The following is a 21962-nucleotide window of genomic DNA, read 5'->3' as shown; positions in this document are numbered from 1 at the left end:
TAGGACACAGTGCTGCCTGGAGCCAAGGTGTATCCCACATCTCTTTAGATGGAAAGTGAAGTAATGTGAAAGTTGCTCAGTTGTGTCTGACTCTTTGCAACGCCATGGACTATACAGCCCATGGAATTCTCCAGGCCAGAATACTGGAATGGGTAGCCCTTCCCTTCTCCAGGGGATCTTCCCAACCCAGGGATTGTAGGCAGATTCTTTACCTGCTGAGCCACAAGGGAACCCCAAGAATACTGGAGTGTGTAGCCTATGCCTTCTCCAGAGGATCTTCCTGATCCAGGAATCTAATTGGGGTCTCCTGCACTGCAGGCGGATTCTTTACCAACTGAACTAGCTATCAAGGAAGCCCTCTCTAGATGGGAAGGGTATCCTTATGCATGGACTGTCCTCTCTAGTCATGAGTCAGATCTATCTCAGGATCTACTCTCACAAGGCAATGTTTGTGCAACTGTAGGCTTACAGGTCACTTTTCCAGCCTTTTGAGATAATTTCCAGCCTGTATTTAACATGCTTCAGCTTATCTAGTATGTGCTAAATGGAACACACTTTCCTCCTAACAGTGTTTGGAATGTGCAGTTGAGGAACAGTCTCTGCTTTTTTGCTCAAGTAACTCCCACTGACACCTGCTTGGGGAATTTGTTCTCATCGCTGATTTTCAAAACCTAAATACTACTTCTCTCTCAGGGAGAATGGAGGTGGCAAGCTAGGTGGCACTGGAGAAGGAGGGAAGAAGGGCGATAAGAAGGCTGAGGGCCCCCAATCAGACAAATAGTAGCACTGAAAAAAAATCCCAGCCAAACAATCAAACCTAGTTCTGGACACTCCAGGAGGAAACTGTCACACATCCTCACCCATGTGCAGGCCTCCTCTGTCTTTCTTTTCATCCTCTTAAAATAAAATCCGTGACTTATCCCTGATTTTTACACACACAACTTAGTGTTTTTTCTCCCTATGACTCTCCTGAAGACTTCCTTAGTTGTCCTCTCTACAATTTTCTCAAACACCTTACCAATCATGAACTGGCCAGAGGGTACACTGTTACTTTATAAAAGTTATGTGTGTAATAGTCAAGGAGCTATTGTTAAGCTGAAAGTGCATATTTATTACAAAGGTGGCCTTTAAACTTTTTCACCTTTTTTTTAAAGCTTTTCATTTAGTCCTTGTCATTAACCCAAATCTCCTATATCAAAAGGAAAGGCTATGGAAGAGAAAGAAGGTTTGCTGAGACCCATCTGCACACTTAATGAAATTATAGGCTTAACTCTAGTTTTTATAGGCATTGGGGTTTCCCAGGTGGCACAGTGATAAAGAATCCACCTGCCAACACAAGAGATACAGGAGACAAGGTTTCAATCCCTGGATCAGGAAGATGCCCTGGAGTAGGAAATGGAAACTCGCCCCAGTATTCTTGCCTGGAAGATTTCATGAATGAAGAAGCCTGATGGGCTACAGTCCATGGGGTCACAAACTTTTAGTCAACCATGCCTGAGCAACTGAGCACAAACGTACAGAATTTTAGAACTAGAAGGGATCCATAAAGCTATCTATCCAACTCCTCTGCTGCATTGGTGATGATGTTAAGTCCAAGAGAGGTTCAGTGATCTAAGTTTGCACAGCTGGTCAGTGGTGGAGCTGAGGTCTAAAAGCCACACCTCCTAACTACCAGCAGCCCCAGAGTTCTTTCCCAAACCCAGCAACTTATTCCTTTTCATCCTCAGATTTGTCTGCAAAGCTCTCTTCTCCCAAGAAGCCCTTGAGAATTCAGCATAACAATACTGCTCAAAGATACATCTTGTTGCTATCTCCGTCTTCCCAGTGCTTCCCTAGTCTGCTTTTGCTTTTCGGTAGGTATGGATCCCCCTGCTTTGTTACGGCTTTACAAGAAACAACCTTTCTAGTAACAAGCTGGGTGTCTGCTTTTTTTCTTTTTTTAGGAGTCTTCTTTATTCATGGTGTGGGGTCTCTATCAGGGGCCATGATGAAGACAGCCAGCTAGCTAAAGGTATGTCAAAATGGGGATGCCATTCCTGTCTTGGTAGAATGGGAACAGCGCTTTTATTTTTTGGAAATAAGTCTACGGGCAATAAATTATTACACATTATGGCTACTGTAAATATCACAATGTCACAACTGAAGAACTTTCCACCTACCACCGAAGAGTCAAAGAAATACTTATGTTTCCTTGTTGGTGGGAGGAGAGACAGCACAGAGAAGGTGCAGACATGGGCTGTGGAGCAGACAGAGCTGAGATTTAAACTCAGCTCTCCTGCTTACTATCTAAGATCTGGAGTGTGTTACAAGTTACTTACCACGCTAAGCAACAATGGAAACAATGAAAGCCACCTGTAAACATTTTCACATCATTACTGAATACATTAGTTATGTATCTTGTGTGTCCTGTATTTATGTGTCTGTGTATAACATATACACTTTATAAGGGAGGGAGAGAGAGGAAGAAAGAGAGGAAGGGGAGGCAGGAGTAGGTAAGAGCATACGTTTAGCACAGTGTCTAAAGCACTTAGGAATTCAAGTGATAGTAAACAGTATTCATCATTATCAGTAGTATCACTAACAGGTATTAGAGATGGTGTTTTTCTAGTTTATTCTACTTGAAGATGAAAAGGGATAAGAACTATTTTGAAAGTGTTAGTTGCTCAGTCCTGTCCAGCTGTTTGCAACTCTATGGACTGGGGGCCTCCAGGCTCCTCTATCCATGGAATCCTCCAGGCAGGAATACCAGAGTGGGTTGCCATTCCCTTCTTCAGGGGATCTTCCCCATTAAGTGTGGACCAAAAAAAAACTAATCAAGTTTCATTTGGCTATTCAAGAACATTTAAATTCTAGAATCAAATGCTTCAGAGTTACAAAGGACTTAATAAAAGTCAGCAAGACAAGCTTCAGCTTCAGCTGGGATTCAGCTTGCAACACACCCCTGACATCATCATTAAAGCTCTATCGAAATATCCTTCATGAAGAACTCATTACTTTGTAACCAAGTCTCACATTTTCTGACACCTGACATTCTATTGTATTTTTGGAGAACAAAACTCTCCAGTAATGGGATTAAAAGATGAACAAAATTAGGAAGTGCAGGCAAGAGAGAGGAGCAAAAAGATGACATTTCGGATAAGCTCTAGAAAGGGCTGCCGACATGGCAAGTCTGGGGGATGTGAGCAGTGGCTCCAGGTGGCAGCCACCACTGAGAAGGCAGCTGGCCGTCCAAAGGCAGCCAGACTGCCTGACTGCAGGAGACAGCCACGTGGCTGAGGTCTTACACCGGGGTGTAGCCTCCATATCTCCAAGTCAGAAAGTCGGCCTGTGTACCCAACCAGACAGTGCTGGGATGTGCTGCAGGGTGTTTATGGCAGGTGTTCACCCACCACAGATTACCAGCACCTTTTGAAAGATCTTTTGGCCCCTTCTGCTCAGTGGGCCTCTGGCTACCTGCATGAGTACCCAGGGTGGGAACTGCATCCACGTCTCAATCTTGAAACCAGAAAGGACGTGCTAACCCAGAGAACCATCCGGCAGGCTGCATGGTCCTTTGAGAGGTATCAGCTGGAATGTGGCCCGTGGGTTTCCCAAGGACTGGGCACACTGCCAGGGATTCTGAGTTGTTCCCAATCTCAGCTGTTTGGGATGTAACTCAGATACATTTTGTGTCTAAGTCTATAAGAGAGCAACCACCTGATCTTCTAGGTCTGGCTCAAATATGGAAGGCTCCTGTGATACAGACCATCAGGAGCCTCACCCTCTCCTTAGTTTCAGGGGGTGCCCTCTGGCCAAAAACAATGGCATTATCTTCAGCGGAGCCCAGCTGCTTGTGAGAAAGCACCAGGACCTGACAACCACAGACGAAGCCCCTGTATCAGACCACTCTGACCACGTGGGCAACCTGAGCAGGGAACTGCACGTGTGACTTCCTAAGGTCATACTGCAGCAAGATATTAGAGTGAGCCTCTGGGTAAGAGGCTTCTCTGGTGGCTTAGTGGTAAAGAAAGTACCTGCAATGAAGGAGATCCAGGTTCAATCCCTGGGTCGGGAAGATCCCTCGGAGAAGGAAATGGCAACCTATTCCAGTATTCTTGTCTGGAGAATCCCATGGACAGAGCAGCCTGGAGGGCTACAGGCCATGGGGTTGTAAAGAGTCAGACACGACTGAGCTACTAACACTTCAACCTCTGGGTAAGAAGGGGTTCTTTAAAGCACCTTCAATCCTGCAAGCTCAGGCTGGAAAGTCAGAGACAACGTGGGCAACAGCTTTCTCCCATCAGGCTCCCAAGGCACCCACTCACCTGCATCCCAATGATGGCATAGATGAAGAAAAGCATGGCGATCAGAAGGCAGACATAGGGAAGGGCCTGGAAGGAAGCAGAGACACGACTGTGAATTTAAATGCAGGCAGCTCTGGGGTCAACAAACTGCACCCCAGGCAGTGCAAGTCTCAGGCTCGCCCTGATGCTGACTTAAACACAGGGCAGCGGCTCTCTGATCCCCTGGGATGTTCTATGTTGGAGTTCCGTGTTTTTGTAGACGTCCACATCGTCTGATAGGTATGCAAGCTGTTGGCCCCAGAGAGGTTCGTAATTTCCTTCCCTACCAAGAATATTCTCAGACCCAGAAAAGTGTGTGGCTGGGTCTCTGAGGGAGAGCTGGGAAAAATTCCTGGGTCTGGGCTTCATCCCACTCTGTATGCAGAATATTAATAACCTGGGCAATTATGACGCCAGTTACACAGCAAGGATTCAGCTTTGACTCCTAAATCCCCATATTACCCTTCCCACTCCTTCACTCAACACGAGGCTCCTAATGGAGCATCTGGAAGCAGAATGAATCGGCTGGGGTCTCAGACATTGGTCAGTTCCTAGAAGGCGCCTTCAAGCTCTGATGAAACATCTTTTTCCAGTGTTTAAGCCTGCTGACCTTTCCGTCTGTTTTGTGCAAAATTCCGAAAAGCCTTTCAAAGTGTGAGTGACCACAAAACCCTGCTGGGAAGCTACGTGGCACAGCTTTCCATCTTGTGTAAGCTACCTGCCCCTCAGGGATGACAACACTTTAAAGGTGGAGGTGAAGGGGTGAGTGGAGGAAAAGGGAGGCAGGGAGCTACCCCTGGTGGCTGGAGGAGGGTGAAGACATAGGGCAGTTTGGTTTGGGGGTCAGGGTGGGCACTACAATTCTAGGGGATCTTGCTGTTGACAATGGAAGCCTCCCTGGCAGTTCCTGCAACTCTGAGTCTTCATTCTCTCAAGTGTGTACAGCACGACTCCCAGGAGGGCAATTGAAGGCTTTCAGACTGCACGAGCCAGGCAGAGCTTCTCAACGGTGCTAACTAAATGAAGAGTCCTGGGAGACTTTTTACAATTTGAACAAAGAATAAACATGAAAATGAAATTGAGAGTTGGTGGGAGAACCCCTTCTCCCATGGAGTGCTGATTCTCAAGGTCTGTGAGGAGTGGCTATGTTCCCCAGGGGCATGTGGAGACACCTTCTGCTGAAAGGAGAGAGCAGGGAGGCAGGTTTCTGGCCTCTTCCCATCACCTTCTATGTTGTGCTTCCTGCCTTTACTCTGCCTTCCCCATCCCGCCATCTCTGGTCCCTGGTACCTCTCTCCCATCCTATTCTCCCTTCTTGTCATGGCATACATTCCAACACAAAATAAGGGAAAGAGGGGCTTCCTTGGTGATCCGGTGGTTAAGACTCCACGCTCCCCATGCAGGGGCGTGATTTTGATGCCTGGTCAGGAAACTAAGATCCCACATGTGCAGTGGCACAGCCAAAAATTTTTTTTCAAAAAGGAGTGTAAAACACCTGGAGAAAGAAAAGACACAACACATTCACAGAACAAAGAATAACAACATACTTCCGGTCAGAAAATATGCAAACCAGAAGACAGCCGAGTGTCATCGTTAAATTATGAAAGAAAAAAAATAAGAGAGAGAAGCACTGAGTAGGAGTCAGTGGTGGAAAATGAGGTGATGCTCAGGGGGAGGGAGGGGGAGGCAGAGATGGGGCAATGCTGTCTACACTGTGTGACTCTCTGTTGTGTGTGTGCAGAGGCAGCCTTTGTTAAACCAGCTTCAAGAAAACAACTTCTACACTGTGTCCCAGAGCGGCTCCAAAAAGCAAACACCCATCCATCACAGTGTCACCTGGAGACAGATACAACTGCCTCCACTCTTCTCTATTCACTGGAATAAGCCAACCATTTGGCTTTCAGTTTATGACATGCATTTCTGTGCCCTCAATAGTATACACTTTCACAGAGAATTGGTGATCGCGAGAATATGACAGGCTGACACATATTTCTTAAGACAGTAACAATTGTAACTTGTTGGGCAGGCCTGTACAAAGAGGTTTTAAGAGCATCTTGTGTTTCAAATTCTAAATCCAGCTCCACTCAAGACTCAAATGGTTAAACTCTTGCTAAGGGTTTTTGATTTCTCCTCTGTCATTCAGTTTTGGAGAAACAGTTTTCATTGAGGGGAGGCCTCTGTGGGAATGATCACACCAAACAATTATGATGAATACAGTAAAGATGTCAAGGTTGCTCATGGGAACCTGAACATCCTTACAACTGGTCTCACATTTCAGATGCACAGGAACTTGATGGAGAAGTAATTTAGTCATGGCGGTGTGGGGTGAAGTCCCTTTCAAATAACGAGAAACCATGAATTCACTGACAAGCTCTCTTCAGTTCAGTTTGGAATTAAAATGTACAAATAATTGGACTCCCTGGTGGTCTGGTGGTTAAGAATCCACTTATCAACACAGGGGCCATGGGTTCGAGCCCTGGTCTAGGACGATTCCACGTGCCTTGGAGCAAGCAACCCCGTGCACCAGAATTACTAAGCCTGAGCTCCAGAGCCTGAGAGCGTTAATTACTGAAGCCCATGTGTCTATAGCCTGTGCTCGGCAACAAGAGAATCCACTGTAGTGAGAAGCCCAAGCACCGCAATGAAGAGCAGCCCCTTCTCTCCACAACTAGAGAAAGCCCGCATGCAGCAATGAAGACCCAGTACAGCCAAACATCAAATAATTAAAATGTACAGATAATTAAAGTAAAGAAGGCAATTATCGAATTCATGATTTTTCATCTTTGAAGAACTCTATTTTAGGAAGAAAATAGTAAGTTTTTGCACAGCGTCAATGCTCCCCAAACTTCAAAAACTAATTATATTTGCTACAGCATGCAAATATTTGAATATGGAAAATTTCTTTTATTCAAAGTCTCTGTCATTTACATGGGTCTCAGGTTTCAATTTTTAACTTGTTTATGACACATACACCTCTGTACAACTCCATGAGGTCATTCAAAAGATGCTCACCGTATTAACCTTGCCCAGATGTCCTATTCATTTGCAGGACGCAGAGGTGGCCATTAGCATGCCATATATTCAGTGGTTCAGGAATTACATACTAATGATGACATATGTGGGAATGGTATGAATCATCTTGTTATAAAACACAACTCAAGGAGTCCTTTGAAAAAACTGTTGGGTGAAATAAAGCCATGGACGAATCTCTGAAAATTCAGAGGATATGTGTGACTACAGGTGGCTGGCTCTGCCCCTGGATAGGATTGCTCCGGGCATTCTGGAATACTTGCAAGGGAACACACCTCATAAGACAAGCCCCCTGCCTCCATGAACAGAGACGATAACTGAGTTTCAAAGTTGGGATGCTTTCTAGAATGAGATCCTAACCAATCAGTCATAAGCTAACCACCTCCTGGCTGAGTTGTGGACTGCTGTGTTTATCTGATGCTTCTGACAAATACCCATTCCCAGAGGCGAGGGGACCTGCTGAATAATGCTGTGCTCTGTCTGATGTGACAGAGGTCCCTCAGCCCTCAGAGAGGAGGAGCTGGTAAGGTCTTTTACCTTAAAGGACTGCACGAAGGTCCACAGTAAAATGCGGATGGTGTAGCCCTGACGCAGCAGCTTGATGAGGCGGGCCGCCCGGAAGAGCTTCAGAAAGCTCATGTTGAAGCCACTCGTGTTCACCAGCTGGTGGACCAGAAGGAAACATATCATTAGTGACATTCGGGTCATTTAGAAAAGTTAAGCACTGGCATTTGTGCATTTATCCCTCATTCAGATCATAAAATAGAACACGAATGGTGTCTTTCATTTTTAACCCCGTCTCCAGCTGGTGGGCCAGAGGGGACCATCTCTTTCAGCCTCCCCAGGCCCACCCTCTATTCCCAGGCAGGAAGGTATAGAAATTCCCCAGATGGGTGCCCGGAACACAGGTGGCAAAACTGGCCTCCCCAGTCTTCTCTGGGTGGTCCTAACTCTGCACATGGGTGTCAGAGAGCAGACCTCATAATCCCTCTAGAACATGATGGTTTTGTGATAAGCTCTTCAAGTTTTGTTTGGGATGAACCATCTCAGGGAACCGCTTTAGGTCTAACACCTTTGAGGGCAAAGATCCTGTGCCTCGATTCTTGGTATCTTCTGAAGAATCTAGCAGAACACTGTGACATGGCCTCTCCTGGGCCCTCTGTCCCACTCACCTATTTGAGTCATGCAAATGAGACCACACCTTCCATGAGATCCAGTGTCATCCAATGGTCCCATTTTCTGGGGAAAGCTCAGGACTGAGGAAGTGAATAGGGGGCTGCACATTGGGTTTGAGGAGTTAAAAATGGACTGAATGTGCCGAGGATTGTTTTAATGCTACTCCAGGGCCGAGCTTAAAGAGAAAGATTAAAGAGCTATTTACCTTGCTGTCCGTCAGAATAATTTCTGTGATACTGCCAATCACAGTGATGAAGTCAAAGATATTCCAGGTGTCTCGGAAATAGTTCTGCCAAGTGAATTCAGCCATGAGCATTAGAGGGGAAAAAATAAAAGAAAACAAGGGGGAAAAATAAAGAAAAAATATCTTTCATGATATAACTCTTTCACTTGGAATTAAAGCTTTTCAATTCCAAGACAAGTTCATTTTAACTTTGGCTTTAGTTTCCTATTTCTAACCAAAAATGCAGTTTCTCCTTCACTAATTTGAGAATTTCTTATTTGGGAAGCAGTTTCATCACTATTTGAACACCTTGTTTTTGAAGCTGTCACTAAAAAGCTATATAAAGAACACATAAGATTTTTTAATGTAATACTACATAAAAATATGCAAGAAAGTGATTTGTAGCCTAGAACATGTTGACCTCCAAGAAAAGAAAGATCATCATTGTCACCTACAAGACAATAAAATGATTTACATTATTAGTCTAAGGTTTTCTATAACTACAACTTTTAAATTATTTAAGTAGTATCATGGGACCCTATAAATATACCATTCTGACTTTCAACTAACAGTGAAAGTCACAGAGATGAACTAAGTGCCTAAAGATCAAAGATGTGCCAAAAATCTCTTCCTAACTTCACTGAACCTTTTCAAACCAACTTCTGATTGGCAACAGGATGAACGAAATCATCTTTCCCATCTTTCTCGGCTCTGTTACACCTTTCGAGGAGGTGTGAATAAATAAAATATAAGGAAGCAGTAATGAGATGAGAAGGTTAAAGGAGACGAAGGAGTAAAGGACCTGGAAAATGCACCAACCAGAACACGTTCAGCTCTGGAACGTGAGAGCCAAGTGGGCTCTGCTCTCATCTCCAGGGCTCAGGTGAACACAGACCTTGGACTATATTCCTTAAAAGAGAGAGAATGCCTGGGTCTCCAAAACATCACCCACCTGCCCATGGGTGGCCGCTCCTGTAAGTGACCCTTGAGACTGCACAACTATACCCTCTCCCACCCCCAGGGCTGGCATTCAAGAATCCTTACTATACATGCCAGACCCTTGCTCAGCATTCTTTCAGTTCATTTATTCCTCCCATGGATGCTCTTAGTAGGTAGTGATAAATACTTCACAAATTACTGAGTGGTAGGGCTGGCTTGAAGAGCGGGGAGGGAAATGTGATAGAAATGGTGTGGGGAGAGAGAGGGTACATTTATGAGCACCTACTCAGGACCAGACGTCTTACATGATTGTACACACACACAGGATCTATGGCTGTACATGGCAGTTCTTGTTATCCTCCTTTAATGCATGAGAAAATTGAGGCTTGGAAACGTCTGTCTGATTCAAAAGTCACAGGCACCTGCCAGGCATGTAGATAAACCAGACATCCAGCCTCACAAACTCACTGCTGTTAAGGGTGCCTACTCCTTCAGGACTGGGGCCAAGTTGAGTCTCTGAGTTCCTCACATCTCAGGGCTCTCCTATTTCCAACCTGGAGTGAGCTTCCTAATTCTTAGATGTGAGTGAGCAATAGTCGCTCAGTCACGTCCGATTCTTTGCAACACCAACGACTGTAGCCTGCCAGGCTCCTCTGGCCATGGAATTCTCCAGGTAAGAATACTGGAATGGGTTGCCATTTCCTTCTCCAGGGGATCTTCCCGACCCAGGGATTGAACATGGGTCTCCTGCATTGCATTCTTAGATAGTCCCCATATATGATCTAGAATATAAATCTAAGTCTTGGGGGACAGAAGCCCTGGATTCCAATAGAGGAGGCTTTACAATACAGCATGGTAAAGTGCAGAGGAGTATAGTATAGGCTAGGAGATTATGGAGGACAAAGTGTGGGCTTCCGAAGCCAGATAGACCAGGATCTGAACACAGGCTCTGCCTTTTAGTAAACTTATGTGAAGTACTGAATCTTTCTGAGTCCCAGCTCATCCATATAAGAAGAAAACCGTAATGCCCAATCTAATAGAGTTCTTATGAAGGTAAAATGAATAATATGTAAAGCTTTTTTCCCTGGTGGCTCAGATGGTAAAGAACCTGCTTGCAATGCAGGTGACCTGAGTTCAATCCCTGGGTCAGGAAGATCCTCTGGAGAAGGGAATGGCTATCTACTCTAGTTTTCTTGCTTGGAGAATCCCATGAACAGAGGAGCCTGGTGGGCTACAGTTCATGGGGTCACAAAAAGTCGAACATGAGTGAGCAAATAACACTTTCACTTTTCTTTTTCCAGACAACCAATGTATTTTAATTCTCTTCCTTTCTTTCTTCTTCCTTCCTTCCTTTTTCATTCTCATTCCACTATCCAATTCTACTGCCTTTTAGTCTGTAACCTTCAAAAAGCAACATAATTTTTCTGAACTTCAATTTCCTCATTTAAAATAACAACAACAAGGATAGTTTCTGCCATGCCTATTTCAGAGTCATTGCGGAGATCTGACAAACCAGTGTGTATCAGGGAATTCTGAAAACCTACAGCACCACATCAATGAAAAGACTTATTTGGGGCTAGTGGTGCCTTTTATAGTGTTCAGAATGCTTCTAGACCTTGAATGAAAATATGAGGGTGAGGGTGGAAAGGAGGCAGGCTTTGGGGCTGAATCACCTACTTAAGCTTATAAGTAGGTATTCAGTATGCCCTATAATTTGACACATAATTGGGGGCTTAAGCACAGACAGTATCAATCCAACATGCAAGTAAATCAAGATGTAGAGGAAAACTTTTCCTGTTGTTGTATAAGCTCCCCCACCCCTTGCTCCCCCTGCCCAGGGCTAGACTGTATTATAAAGGCATCTTTGTGGCTGGTAGTTTACTTTTTGATTTCTCTAAGACTCAAAAGGGAGTCCAACAACCAACAATACAGCCACCTGCCATGGGTTCCCTTCAACTCTCCTCCCTATACCATCAAATCAATGACTTTGCAAAGAACCACTGGGAAGCCAGAAGCAACCCCCACCGTCAACGCTCACAACCACCACGCTGAGGTCAGAGTCCCCACTCAAGCTGCCAGCAGTCAAACCCACATTCAGATAATAAGCGAAGTTTCTCTTCTTTCAGGGAAGGCCATATACACATATAATTTGAAATGGTAGCTCACACACAAAATAAGTGTGAAACAGCTGTCAGGTGGGTTTATCTGTATCCCACTGATCTTACTGTAAACACTGAGCCAAGGGTCGGGGGTGGGGTGGCAGAGAGAACGGTTTTGTTTATAGGACACTGAAGCAAAGGGCCAGGTTTGCTTAACACGCTTGATGGCAGATGTGAGAATCCGCCAAAACTATAATTAGCAGTTGAAAAAAAGTAAAAGGAAGACTCATGCCAGAAAAACTCATCCCAGTGCTCCCCAAACCTATTCCAGAACGCCCACCTCTCTCTCTCTCTCACATACAGACACTTTAAAGGTCACTAGTCTTTGTAAGCTTTAGTACTAAACATTTATTTTTGTTGGCAAAAGTTACTCTTCACGTAACTAAAGGGAGGAGCACAATTAGGTATTAATAAAATCTATTAGTTTCTATGTTGGGGGCTAAGTGGGACAGCTATCTTCCCATCTGAGTTCTAAGAGTTTAAACCTTCCATCAGTAAATAAGCACTCGGCTTTACTAGCCCAGTCCTTGCTTGGCTCCTCCTCAACAGGTAAATCTTACTAAGTTCCAGTAAGACCCAATATTGGTGGCCCCTTGAGCACGGATAGAATTTGAGAGAACAGAGCTGAGGTCATTATGAGGGCTCTGGTTCCCTTTGCCCTTTCTCCTAACACCCTCCCCCCACCACCACACACACACAGAGCACCTTGTCTCTATGACCGTTTATTGAGCAGTCCAAACAAATTTACAATTAGGTGGGTGGGTGTGTGAACCATTTCCGGAGTAGCAGTGACCACCCCTCCCTTCCAACAGAGGCTGGGAATATGAACCCAAAGAGAAGGGAAGACAAGCATGAGGCCAGGATAAATCCCACGACATACCAAGAAGCCAAATGCAATGATCTTCAGGACACACTCCAAGGAAAACACCATGGTGAAGGCAATATTTAGGTACTTCAGGGCCAGCTCATAGGTACAGGGAGCAGAGTAGTACTGCCAGGAAGAGAAAACAGGAAAGGTGAGAGGCATATCCAGGTCACAGAGGCTGGCCATCTGGCATCCCTGCCCTAGGGGGACATTCTGGTGCATGATATAGAAGGAAAGACGGTCATCTAGGGCCGGAGAGGAGACATACACATCCTATGTAGCAAAACAAAACAGAGGAACACAAATCTTATTAGCAAAATGGCCAGTCTTCCTAAAACTGAAGGCGAGGAGGACAGAAACATTTCCAAAAGTTAATCACTTTACCATTTAGTATTAAATAACATCATGCCTCTTCTGACTCTTAGCACTCCACAATCACCCACACCTGACATTTCCACCCTCATCTGCATCTGACTGCCATCACCAACCTTTGCTTTCAGAGTTCCATGACTGCTGCTATGTTATTTCACTGCATTTTACCCCAAGGACCTAGAGGCTGGGTTGCTGATGGAGACAAGCTCAAAGAGAGATTCCATGATGGAAAAGTAGGTAAGGAGGCAACAGACTGGTAAGCCATTTTGGGGGTGTTTTTTGGCCATGGCACATAGTTTGGAACTGTGGCATCCCAGTTCCCCAAGCAGGGATTGAACCTGTGCCCCCTGCAACAGAAGTGAGGTGTCTGAACCACTGGACTGCCAGAGAGTTTCCAATCTTGAATTTTTTAAAATGTTTCTTATTGTGGCAAAAGTCACATCATACAAAGCACACTACTTTAGCCATATTTACCTGTAAAGTTCAGAGGCACTAAGCACATTCACACTGTTGTACAAATCTCACCATTACCATCTTCCAAATTTTTCACCTTCCTAAACGGATACTCTGTTCCCATTAAACACCAAGTCCCCATTCGTCCTCCCTACCTCCCCCTCACCCTCCTGGAGGGTTTTCTCAGTGTCTTGGGCACACACACATGTGCCCTGTAAGGGGGCAGTCACCGAGGCTCAGCTTGCCCCAGCGCCTCCCAGCCACCACCCTCTCACCTTCATCATCAGCACGACGGTGTTCAGGGCGATCATGGCCATGATGGTGTACTCAAAGGACGGAGACACCACGAAGTGCCAGACGCGGTACTGGAAGGTGTGCCTGTTCTGGGGCATGTAGCGGGTGAGCGGTTTGGCGCTGATGGCGAAGTCGATGCACGCCCTCTGCAGGAGGGTCACACTGGTTAGCCAGGCTCAGATCCCCCAAACCTCGCACTCTCACCCCGGGGGCCTCTCTGTTAGATGCTTAGAAGAGGACAGTGTAGAAGAGGCTAGGACTGGACAAGCAGAGGTGAAAGTAGCAAAAGAAATTATCTGGACAAAGCTACAGGTGGGCTGTCATACAGTAAGGACTTAATACTTGCTGTCATACCATAAGTCCCATACTTAATGTTTTCAGTGATAATAGTAGTCTCTTACACAGCACATGGCTGAGATGACTAGGCAGGAAGCCGTACCTGGTGCCTGCAGTCAGAAGTAAAAATCTATCTCCCTGTGCATTCCCACAGGACTTTCTTTGCATTTGTCTTATAGACTCTTAACGATTTCTAGTGCAGTTCCAGGATAAAAACAATGAACTCGACAATGTGCCAGAACCACACTTGTTACTACAAAAAGCAGTAACAAGTAAGACTTGTTCTCTACCCTTCCAGCATATACACACCACTGAGGGACACTGCCAGGGAAGCGGATGTCTTAATGTTATAATGTTAGCACACGTCTTTCACCCCCAACCTCTAGACTACGTGCTGCATAAAAGTAAGGACTGCATCTTAAACAGATCTCTTCCAGGTCACTGTGCCTCATGAAAGTGAAAGTGTTAGTCGCTCAGTCATGTCTCTTTGCAACCCCATGGACTACAGCCCGCCACGCTCCTCTGTCCATGGAATTCTCCAGGCAAGAATACTGGAGTGGGTTGCCATGCCCTCCTCCAGGGGATCTTCCCAACTGAGGGATTGAACTCAGGTCTCCCCCATTACAGGCAGATTCTTTACCATCTAGCCACCAGGGAAGCCCACTCCTATGCTTTATTCTTAGGCTTTAAACACAGCAGATGCTCCAAAGATGTTCATTTGATGACCAACTAAAACATTTCCCCCCAATTCTCTAATTCATCAGAGAGTGGAGAACATTCTGTTTTCCTCCAGCGCTGCTGGTCTGACAGTCCTTTCTGGAGCCCCCGCTACCTCGTGCTCCAGACCCCCTTGCTTCACCTCATTCTTCTCCAGGCTGCACTCTTCCATCATCTTGTCCCCTTGCTCCTGGAAGGTGATGATGATGAGAGCCACAAAGATGTTGACAAAGAAGAAAGGGAAGACCACGAAGTAGACCACATAAAAGATGGACATCTCCATCCGGTTGCTGCGGCTCGGGCCTCGGTCTTCCTCCGTCACATCGACCGAGTGCTGCAAGACTCTGGGGACAGAAAGAGGAGGCGGGCATGGTGGAGTTGGTCTTGGCAGCTGCTCTGACTCAAGGCTTCATTAGCTGATATGCCCCCTATTATATACACATATGATTTTTTTTTTTTTTTGGATATGGACCATTTTTAAAGTCTTCATTGAATTCGTGACATACTGTAGAAGCAGTTTTATGTTTTGGTTTTTTGGCCACTACACTTGTGGGTTCTTAATTCCCCAACCAGGGACTGAGCCCACTCATGCTGCATTGGAAGGAAAACGCTTAACCACTGGATCACCAGGGAAGCCCCCTGCATTTCCTTATTTGACTTTTTTAATTCTTATTTTTACTTTATTTTACTTTACAATACTGTATTGGTTTTGCCATACATTGACATGAATCCGCCACGGGTGTACATGAGTTCCCAAACATGAACCCCCCTCCCACGTCCCACCCCATATCATCTCTCTGGATCATCCCCGTGCACCAGCCCCAAGCATCCTGTATCCTGCATCGAACATAAGACTGGCGATTCGTTTCTTACATGATAGTATACATGTTTCAATGCCATTCTCCCAAATCATCCTTTAAACTTCATGGATCTTCCATGAATTTGGGGCTCCAAAACCAAGTCGGTGGCGATCTGGTGACCCCCAAGCCACTGCTGTTTCTGGCCCCTGTGCCGTCCCGGATCCAACTCCTAAGCACCAGAGTGACATTATTTTATAGTTGAGGTTGTTATGAAATAGCAAGACTCCGCAACTCCCCTTTGGCATTTTGCTGCCAACAGAGTATGCTGCCACCAAAAAGTGGTGTCTTGGTTATTGCCAAGTCTCTGAAAAAAATCAGCCTGCAGCTGTGTGCTAAGTCACTTCAGTCATGTTTGACTCTTTGCAACCCTATGGACTGTAGCCTGCCAGGCTCCTTTGTCCATGGGATTCTCCAGGCAAGAATACTGGAGCGGGTTGCCATTTCCTTCTCCAGGAGATCTTCCCGACCCAGGGATCGAACTAGCACCTCTTACATCTCCTGTATTGGCAGGTGGGTTCTTTACCACTAGCGCCATGAGCAGCGTAAAAAAACTGCAGTTACTTTTGCCATATAAGGTATGATCACAGAAAGTGTCCCTGGGTTCTGCCAGCTCATCCTTAACCCTCAGCCTCTCTCATGTCCAGGCTCAGCCTGGATGATAAATGTGTCTAGAACAGTCCTCAGGGACTCTCCTAAGGCATGGAGAGCTGTTCAAAGTTCATTTGTTCTGTAAGAGTCAGATGGCTCCATTCAACTCCTCGATAATCAGCTAAAACATGAAGTGCACCGGATATTTCCCTGACTTCATCAGATCCCGCCTGATTCCTGTCTGAGGGATTTTCATTCTTCCTCTCTCCTGCCTGTCTCACCTATTCAGAACCACTTACCTTCCTTGGTATAATACCCAAGGGTTAGCCTTGTTCATCTTAAATCAGCTTCTCAAAGCAAACACATGGTCCCAGCCCAGCTTACAGACAAGTACGCCAAGTCAAACCCATTACTCACTGAGGCCATCCTTCCCCTGTGGAGACAGTGAAGAGAGTCAGCAGAGCCCAGATGATGTTGTCATAATGGAATTCATGGCGCTTCCACTCTCGGCCTTTCACCTCCATCTTGTTTTTCTCATGATCTACATAGTTGCCTCTAAAACCAGAGCAGAAATGAACCAGAACCTTGTCACTATAGTTCACAGAAGAGCAAAGAGATTCTAGGGACTACAATAACGTACCCTAGCAATTATTGAATTATTGGCATTCAAATGCAAGGAAGGAGGGATTTTATTATGACCGCATATTATCATGGAACAAAAATGAGATGTCATGCCCAATAGACATGGAAGATTAAATCTTAATCCTTTCACTAGTTGCTGGGTGAAAGTGAAAGTGAAAGCCGCTCAGACATGTCTGACTCTTTGTGACCCCATAGACTATACAGTCCATGGAATTCTCCAGGTCAGAATACTAGAGTGGGTAGCCTTTCCCTTCTCCAGGGGATCTTCTCAATCCAGGGCTCGAACCCAGGTCTCCTGCATTGCAGGCAGATTCTTTACCAGTTAAGCCACAAGGGAAGCCCAGTTAGTTGCCGAGAAATCTTGAGCAACTTAAACTTTCTGTGCCTCAACTTCCACATCTATAACGTGCAAAGAAGACCCATCTCAGAAGGTCATGAGAAAGATTTACAATTTAAACCTGACGTGCAATGTCCATGCCTGACACAAAAGATGTACTCAATCAAAATGCAGCAACTTCATATTTTGACTTTTGTTTTCCCCCAAAGTGCAATGGATTTAAGTAAGAAAGAAATGACCTATCTATAAAGGGAGGAGTGGACCTTATCGAAACACACTTCAGCAGACAGTGAGTGGTGCGTGCTGGAGGCACTCACATGCACTCCTTCTCTGTGTCCTTGGAACTGTCCGTGCAGTAGAAGAACTTGCCCTTGAAAAGCTGAACCGCGATGACAGCAAAGATGAACATGAAGAGCTTATAGACAATGAGTATGTTGAAGACGTTTTTCAAGGAGGTGACCACACAGTCGAAGACAGCCTGAGAACAGAAAAAAAAAGAGCCCTGGTGAGTGAGTCCCTGGAGTGGCCTGTGGGTATGCCCGCAGCTGCATGGGACCCACATAACCAGCAGCCGGCGCTCGGAGAAGGTGCCCCAGAAGATACCACCCTACTAAGAAGTGACACTCACAGGATTCAGGCCTGGCCTCTAACCTGGTCATGACTACGGCAACCTGCCACTTGGGAGGGGAACACATGCTCTGAATCCGAAAGGAAACCCGAAGCAGAAGAGACCAGATGGCAGCAGGCAGTGGAGGAAGTCCTCTGTGGAATTCCATTACGTGTACTTCACTTAGTGTGAAACAGAAATGTATTGCAGAAAAGGGATCCTCGAAATCATTTAGCCTGTTTTAGGCATTCAATAGGCTAAATGATTTCAAGGATCCCTTTTCTGCAATACATTAAATAGCTTATCTATAAACCTCATTTATTTAGGGCACATTCTTAGATTTCGTTTGTCTACTGAATACGTATTGCTTTCCCTTTGCTTTCTAAATGGGGTGGGGAGTGATAAACCATCATCTTTGTTCATTTTAATGATATTCCGTAATAAGTTCATACATTTACCCCCAACTGCATTCCACATTTCAGATAAAGGTTCTCTAGTTTAAAAGCTAACTGTGCCGGGTTTGAAGATTCAACAGGTGATGTGGGAAGGGGTGAGAGATGCCCTCTTAGAGACAGGAGGACTGAAAGACAGAACCAGAAACTTGCGCTTCAGTGCAAGGCACTGAATCTCCCTCTGGAGAATCCCTTCTAGGCCCTACTCCGTGAAGAGCTACACGGGAATTCAACGTATTTCAAACCATTTTGGGGTTGTTTTCTAGGTTTGTAGGTTTGGCGCACTGGCGAGTCTAGCCCCACAGTCGCCCTGCGTGTGAGCGGTTGCCTCTTCACGGTGCTGGGTGAACACTGCTGGTTTAATTAGTTCAGCACCGCAGGGAATGGGAGCCACACGCAGACTCACGGAATTATCAGATCCACCTACATTTCCCTCAGGCTATGGAGCTGCAGAGCGAGGCGCCAGCCCTTCCTAATTAATTGGAATTAGCCAAGGTTGGGGGCGCCTTCTCCAGCCTGGTGAGTAACACCATCCACCTGTCTGAGCTCTTCTCTGGGCCACAGCATAGCTCAGAGGAGATGAGACCAGTGGACCTGGGCTGCGGCTAACGACAGAGGTTGTTGGGCCCCAGGGCTCCTGGCCATGTTTTGCTGGGGGAAAGGCAGAAAGGAATGTTCACGGGTGCTGAGCCAGGCCAGGCCCTGTGTTGGGCCCGTCACCATGGGAGGCACCCCATCCAGGAAGGGAGGCCGGGCAGTGGAGGAGGGGAGCAGGCGGTGAGGACACTTCCTGTGAGGCATGAGCCTCTCTCCTCAGGAACCCATTCAAATAGCAAGGGCCCTGGGCTCTGAGAGGAAGCTGTGTCTCAGCCAGATAAGGGTGTTTCAAAAGAGACCTTCCTGTGATCCTAAGCCTCTGACCAACCTGGTTGGCTTACCATCCCCCTGCAGAGCCAGAGGGCTGAAAGGGAAGCAGCTGGGCTGGTGCTGGTAGAGGATGGGTGGGGAATATTAGAGGTGATGTAAACTCAGTGGGACAGAGGGATGGGGAGCATGGGGGTCCCCAGTTCCCTGCCCAGTGGTGACTGGCTGTCATTCACAGGAATACAGGGAGGAAGAACTTCTATCCCATGAGGCTTCAGCTTCCATAACAGCAGCAGATGTGTGTGGAAGAGGCGGGTTCCACATGCCAGCAACCTGGGGGCAGGAAGCCTCAGGGAAGGAGCGCAGGATGGGCCATCAGGCCAAGGGGCAGGGGAAGCCAGACTTAGACCTATGCAGACACAGGTCTTGACAATAGGGAGAACTCAGCTGCAGGAGCTCATGTCCCCATTGCTTCTCTGCTGGTGCCGAAAATGACTGTCCTTGGGCAAGTTATTGACCTATTCATGCCACAAAAATATGAAGCATCAAGTCTCTTCTAGTCCTTTGTTTCTCTAGAATCATGAGGAAAGAAACCATCCCAGGTTACTTTGTCTGACCAAGCATACAGACCATGACACCCACAGCTCTTGTTGCTTCCATTCTGGTATCTGACCCACCTTAACCACACGGGAGGTCCCAGGACAAAGCCACACAAGGTTCTTCCTATGACTTGCCAGAGTGGGTAGGAAATACCTCCTAGATTTGGAGTCAAGGGGTGAAAGCCTCCTTGGAGAGTTCTTGGGACGTTGGTTATTTTCCTTTGAGACTAAGACCCTTAGTTTTAGCAGACAAAAAGAATCCTAGTCCTCATGTGAGCAACAGGAATATTTCCAGAAATAATTCTCCCAAAGCAGGCCAACGGTGGCTAGAGAGGGAAAAATGGACAAAGGGGAGCTGAAGGGAAGAAATTGGCGAACATCACCTTGAGCTTAGGCAGGCGCTTGATGGTCTTCAGCGGCCTCAGGACACGGAGAACCCTCAGGGACTTGATGGTCTTGATATCCCGACCCTTGTTGGTTCTGCAGAGAAGCCCCAGGGAATCACAGGACAGGGGAGAATTAAAGAGATGGTCACACTACTGCATTAAACAGAGCAGGGGGAAGGGGGAGAGAGGCGGTCAAGAGGCTAGAAACTGGGTCAGAGTAGACTCCTTTAGGGAGACCCCCAAGAAACATGCTCCGGGAAAACTTCCCAATCACTCCCCTGGGTGTACACACTCACATACCCATGTATACGCATGCAGAGGGAGACACGGGACACCACAGAGGCACCCATGCACGTGTGTTTATCAACACTTCTCCCCCTCCCAACCGCCAGAGCCACGCAGCTCATGACCACACTGGCCAAATGGAAATGGATGATACACGGACTAAGGAACAGGGCCATAGCCCACTGTGGATGGGCACCATGCCCAGCCTAGGGAGTCTTCAGCAGAAGGCTCTCTAACAATATTGGGTTGGCCAGAAAGTTCATTTGGGTTTTTCCATGACATCTTAACAGAAACACACAAACTTTTTTGGCCAACCTAATATTTATTGAATTGAATAGGGAGCCCCAGTTGAGAGCAAGTCTTATCCGAAGACTCAACCTAGTCCTTTCTTTTGGTTTATAGGTTGGTCACCTCTGCACAGTTCCAGGGAGAGCAGGGTGAGGAGGGCTGGCAGGGACAGGATGCCCTTGCTATGCCAGGCTGCCTGCTCCAGAGACAGCATGTCATGCAGGCTTCCAGCCAGGACCTTGGCTCACACCCCCATTATCTCTGTGCAGCTGGCTCTTCCTGCAGTCCTTCCCATTTCAAGCCCTCTGCATCCAGCACAAACTGTGGACAGCCTACAGTTGGGGGAGGCCCAAACTGCAGCCCCCGCCCACCTTTATCCTTGCCTTACAGCCAAGGACCCTCCCCCTTCAGCCTCTCAAAAATGTTTGCTCCTAGTAGACAAAATACATCTATTTTTAGGAAGGAAATGAATAAGTCAACCTGCATTTCTCTCTCCACCCCACTCATCCCCTGAGATCTTTGCATTCAAGTCAAACAAGTGCAATTTGTAAAACACACAGATGGTAGGAAATGAGAGTCTAAATAGTGAGCTCAGGCTCCGGTTCTTCCCTCACACTGGCCCAGATTACCACGACACCGACAATCAGAAGAAATGGGATCCATCTAGAACATCAGATGGAAACCCCAAGGCTTCTACCTGTTTTCCACCCTGCCTTCCCTGCCATACCCATCCTCCCGGACAGGAAGATCAAAGGCCATCTATTCTTTCATACAAGGCAAGGCAGGAAGACATTTAATGGAATACTGATTGACTAGAATGTATATTTTCAGACCCTCTTAAATGGTTATAATCCATGACCTATAAGTCACTTTTACTCCACTGTAGATCTGAATGTAGATAACCCAAAAGTATCACATTGATATCAATGGCCTTCTGCATCCATGGGTTTTGTCTATTTGATAAGGGTTGGTCAATAAAACTATCTAAGAAGGCAACATAAAAGCCCAAATACACATCCAAACCAGTAAGAATGATCATTTTCCAAAAAAGCTTGGTGACTCCTAGTTTTGGTTTTCTTAGATGTCAATGAGAACACACCACTCACATAAACTCACCACTGCTTTCTCAGTGAGTCAGCTCCTTACCTCCCAATCACACATTCTCCCT

The 21962-nt window shown here is 46.3% G+C and overlaps 1 protein-coding gene across 1 annotated transcript in view; it reads right to left on the bottom strand.

Annotated features, from left to right (window-relative positions):
• The window catches only part of LOC138415852 (voltage-dependent R-type calcium channel subunit alpha-1E), a 305764-nt gene that overhangs the window by 30427 nt on the left and 253375 nt on the right, over window positions 1-21962 (bottom strand). Inside the window, exons 24-32 of the mRNA XM_069544395.1 lie at window positions 20219-20315; window positions 17631-17791; window positions 16752-16889; window positions 15029-15230; window positions 13815-13979; window positions 12730-12840; window positions 8734-8817; window positions 7890-8015; window positions 4305-4370 (exon numbers count right to left, since the gene is read on the bottom strand). Coding sequence (XP_069400496.1) covers window positions 4305-4370; window positions 7890-8015; window positions 8734-8817; window positions 12730-12840; window positions 13815-13979; window positions 15029-15230; window positions 16752-16889; window positions 17631-17791; window positions 20219-20315 — 1150 coding nt within the window. The remainder of the gene's footprint in view (window positions 1-4304; window positions 4371-7889; window positions 8016-8733; window positions 8818-12729; window positions 12841-13814; window positions 13980-15028; window positions 15231-16751; window positions 16890-17630; window positions 17792-20218; window positions 20316-21962) is intronic.

Source organism: Ovis canadensis, chromosome 12, assembly GCF_042477335.2.
Source record: "Ovis canadensis isolate MfBH-ARS-UI-01 breed Bighorn chromosome 12, ARS-UI_OviCan_v2, whole genome shotgun sequence".
Taxonomy (NCBI): Eukaryota; Metazoa; Chordata; class Mammalia; order Artiodactyla; family Bovidae; genus Ovis; species Ovis canadensis.
The sequence above is the reverse complement of the archived record's forward strand: the minus strand, read 5'-3'. Positions and strand labels throughout refer to the sequence as shown.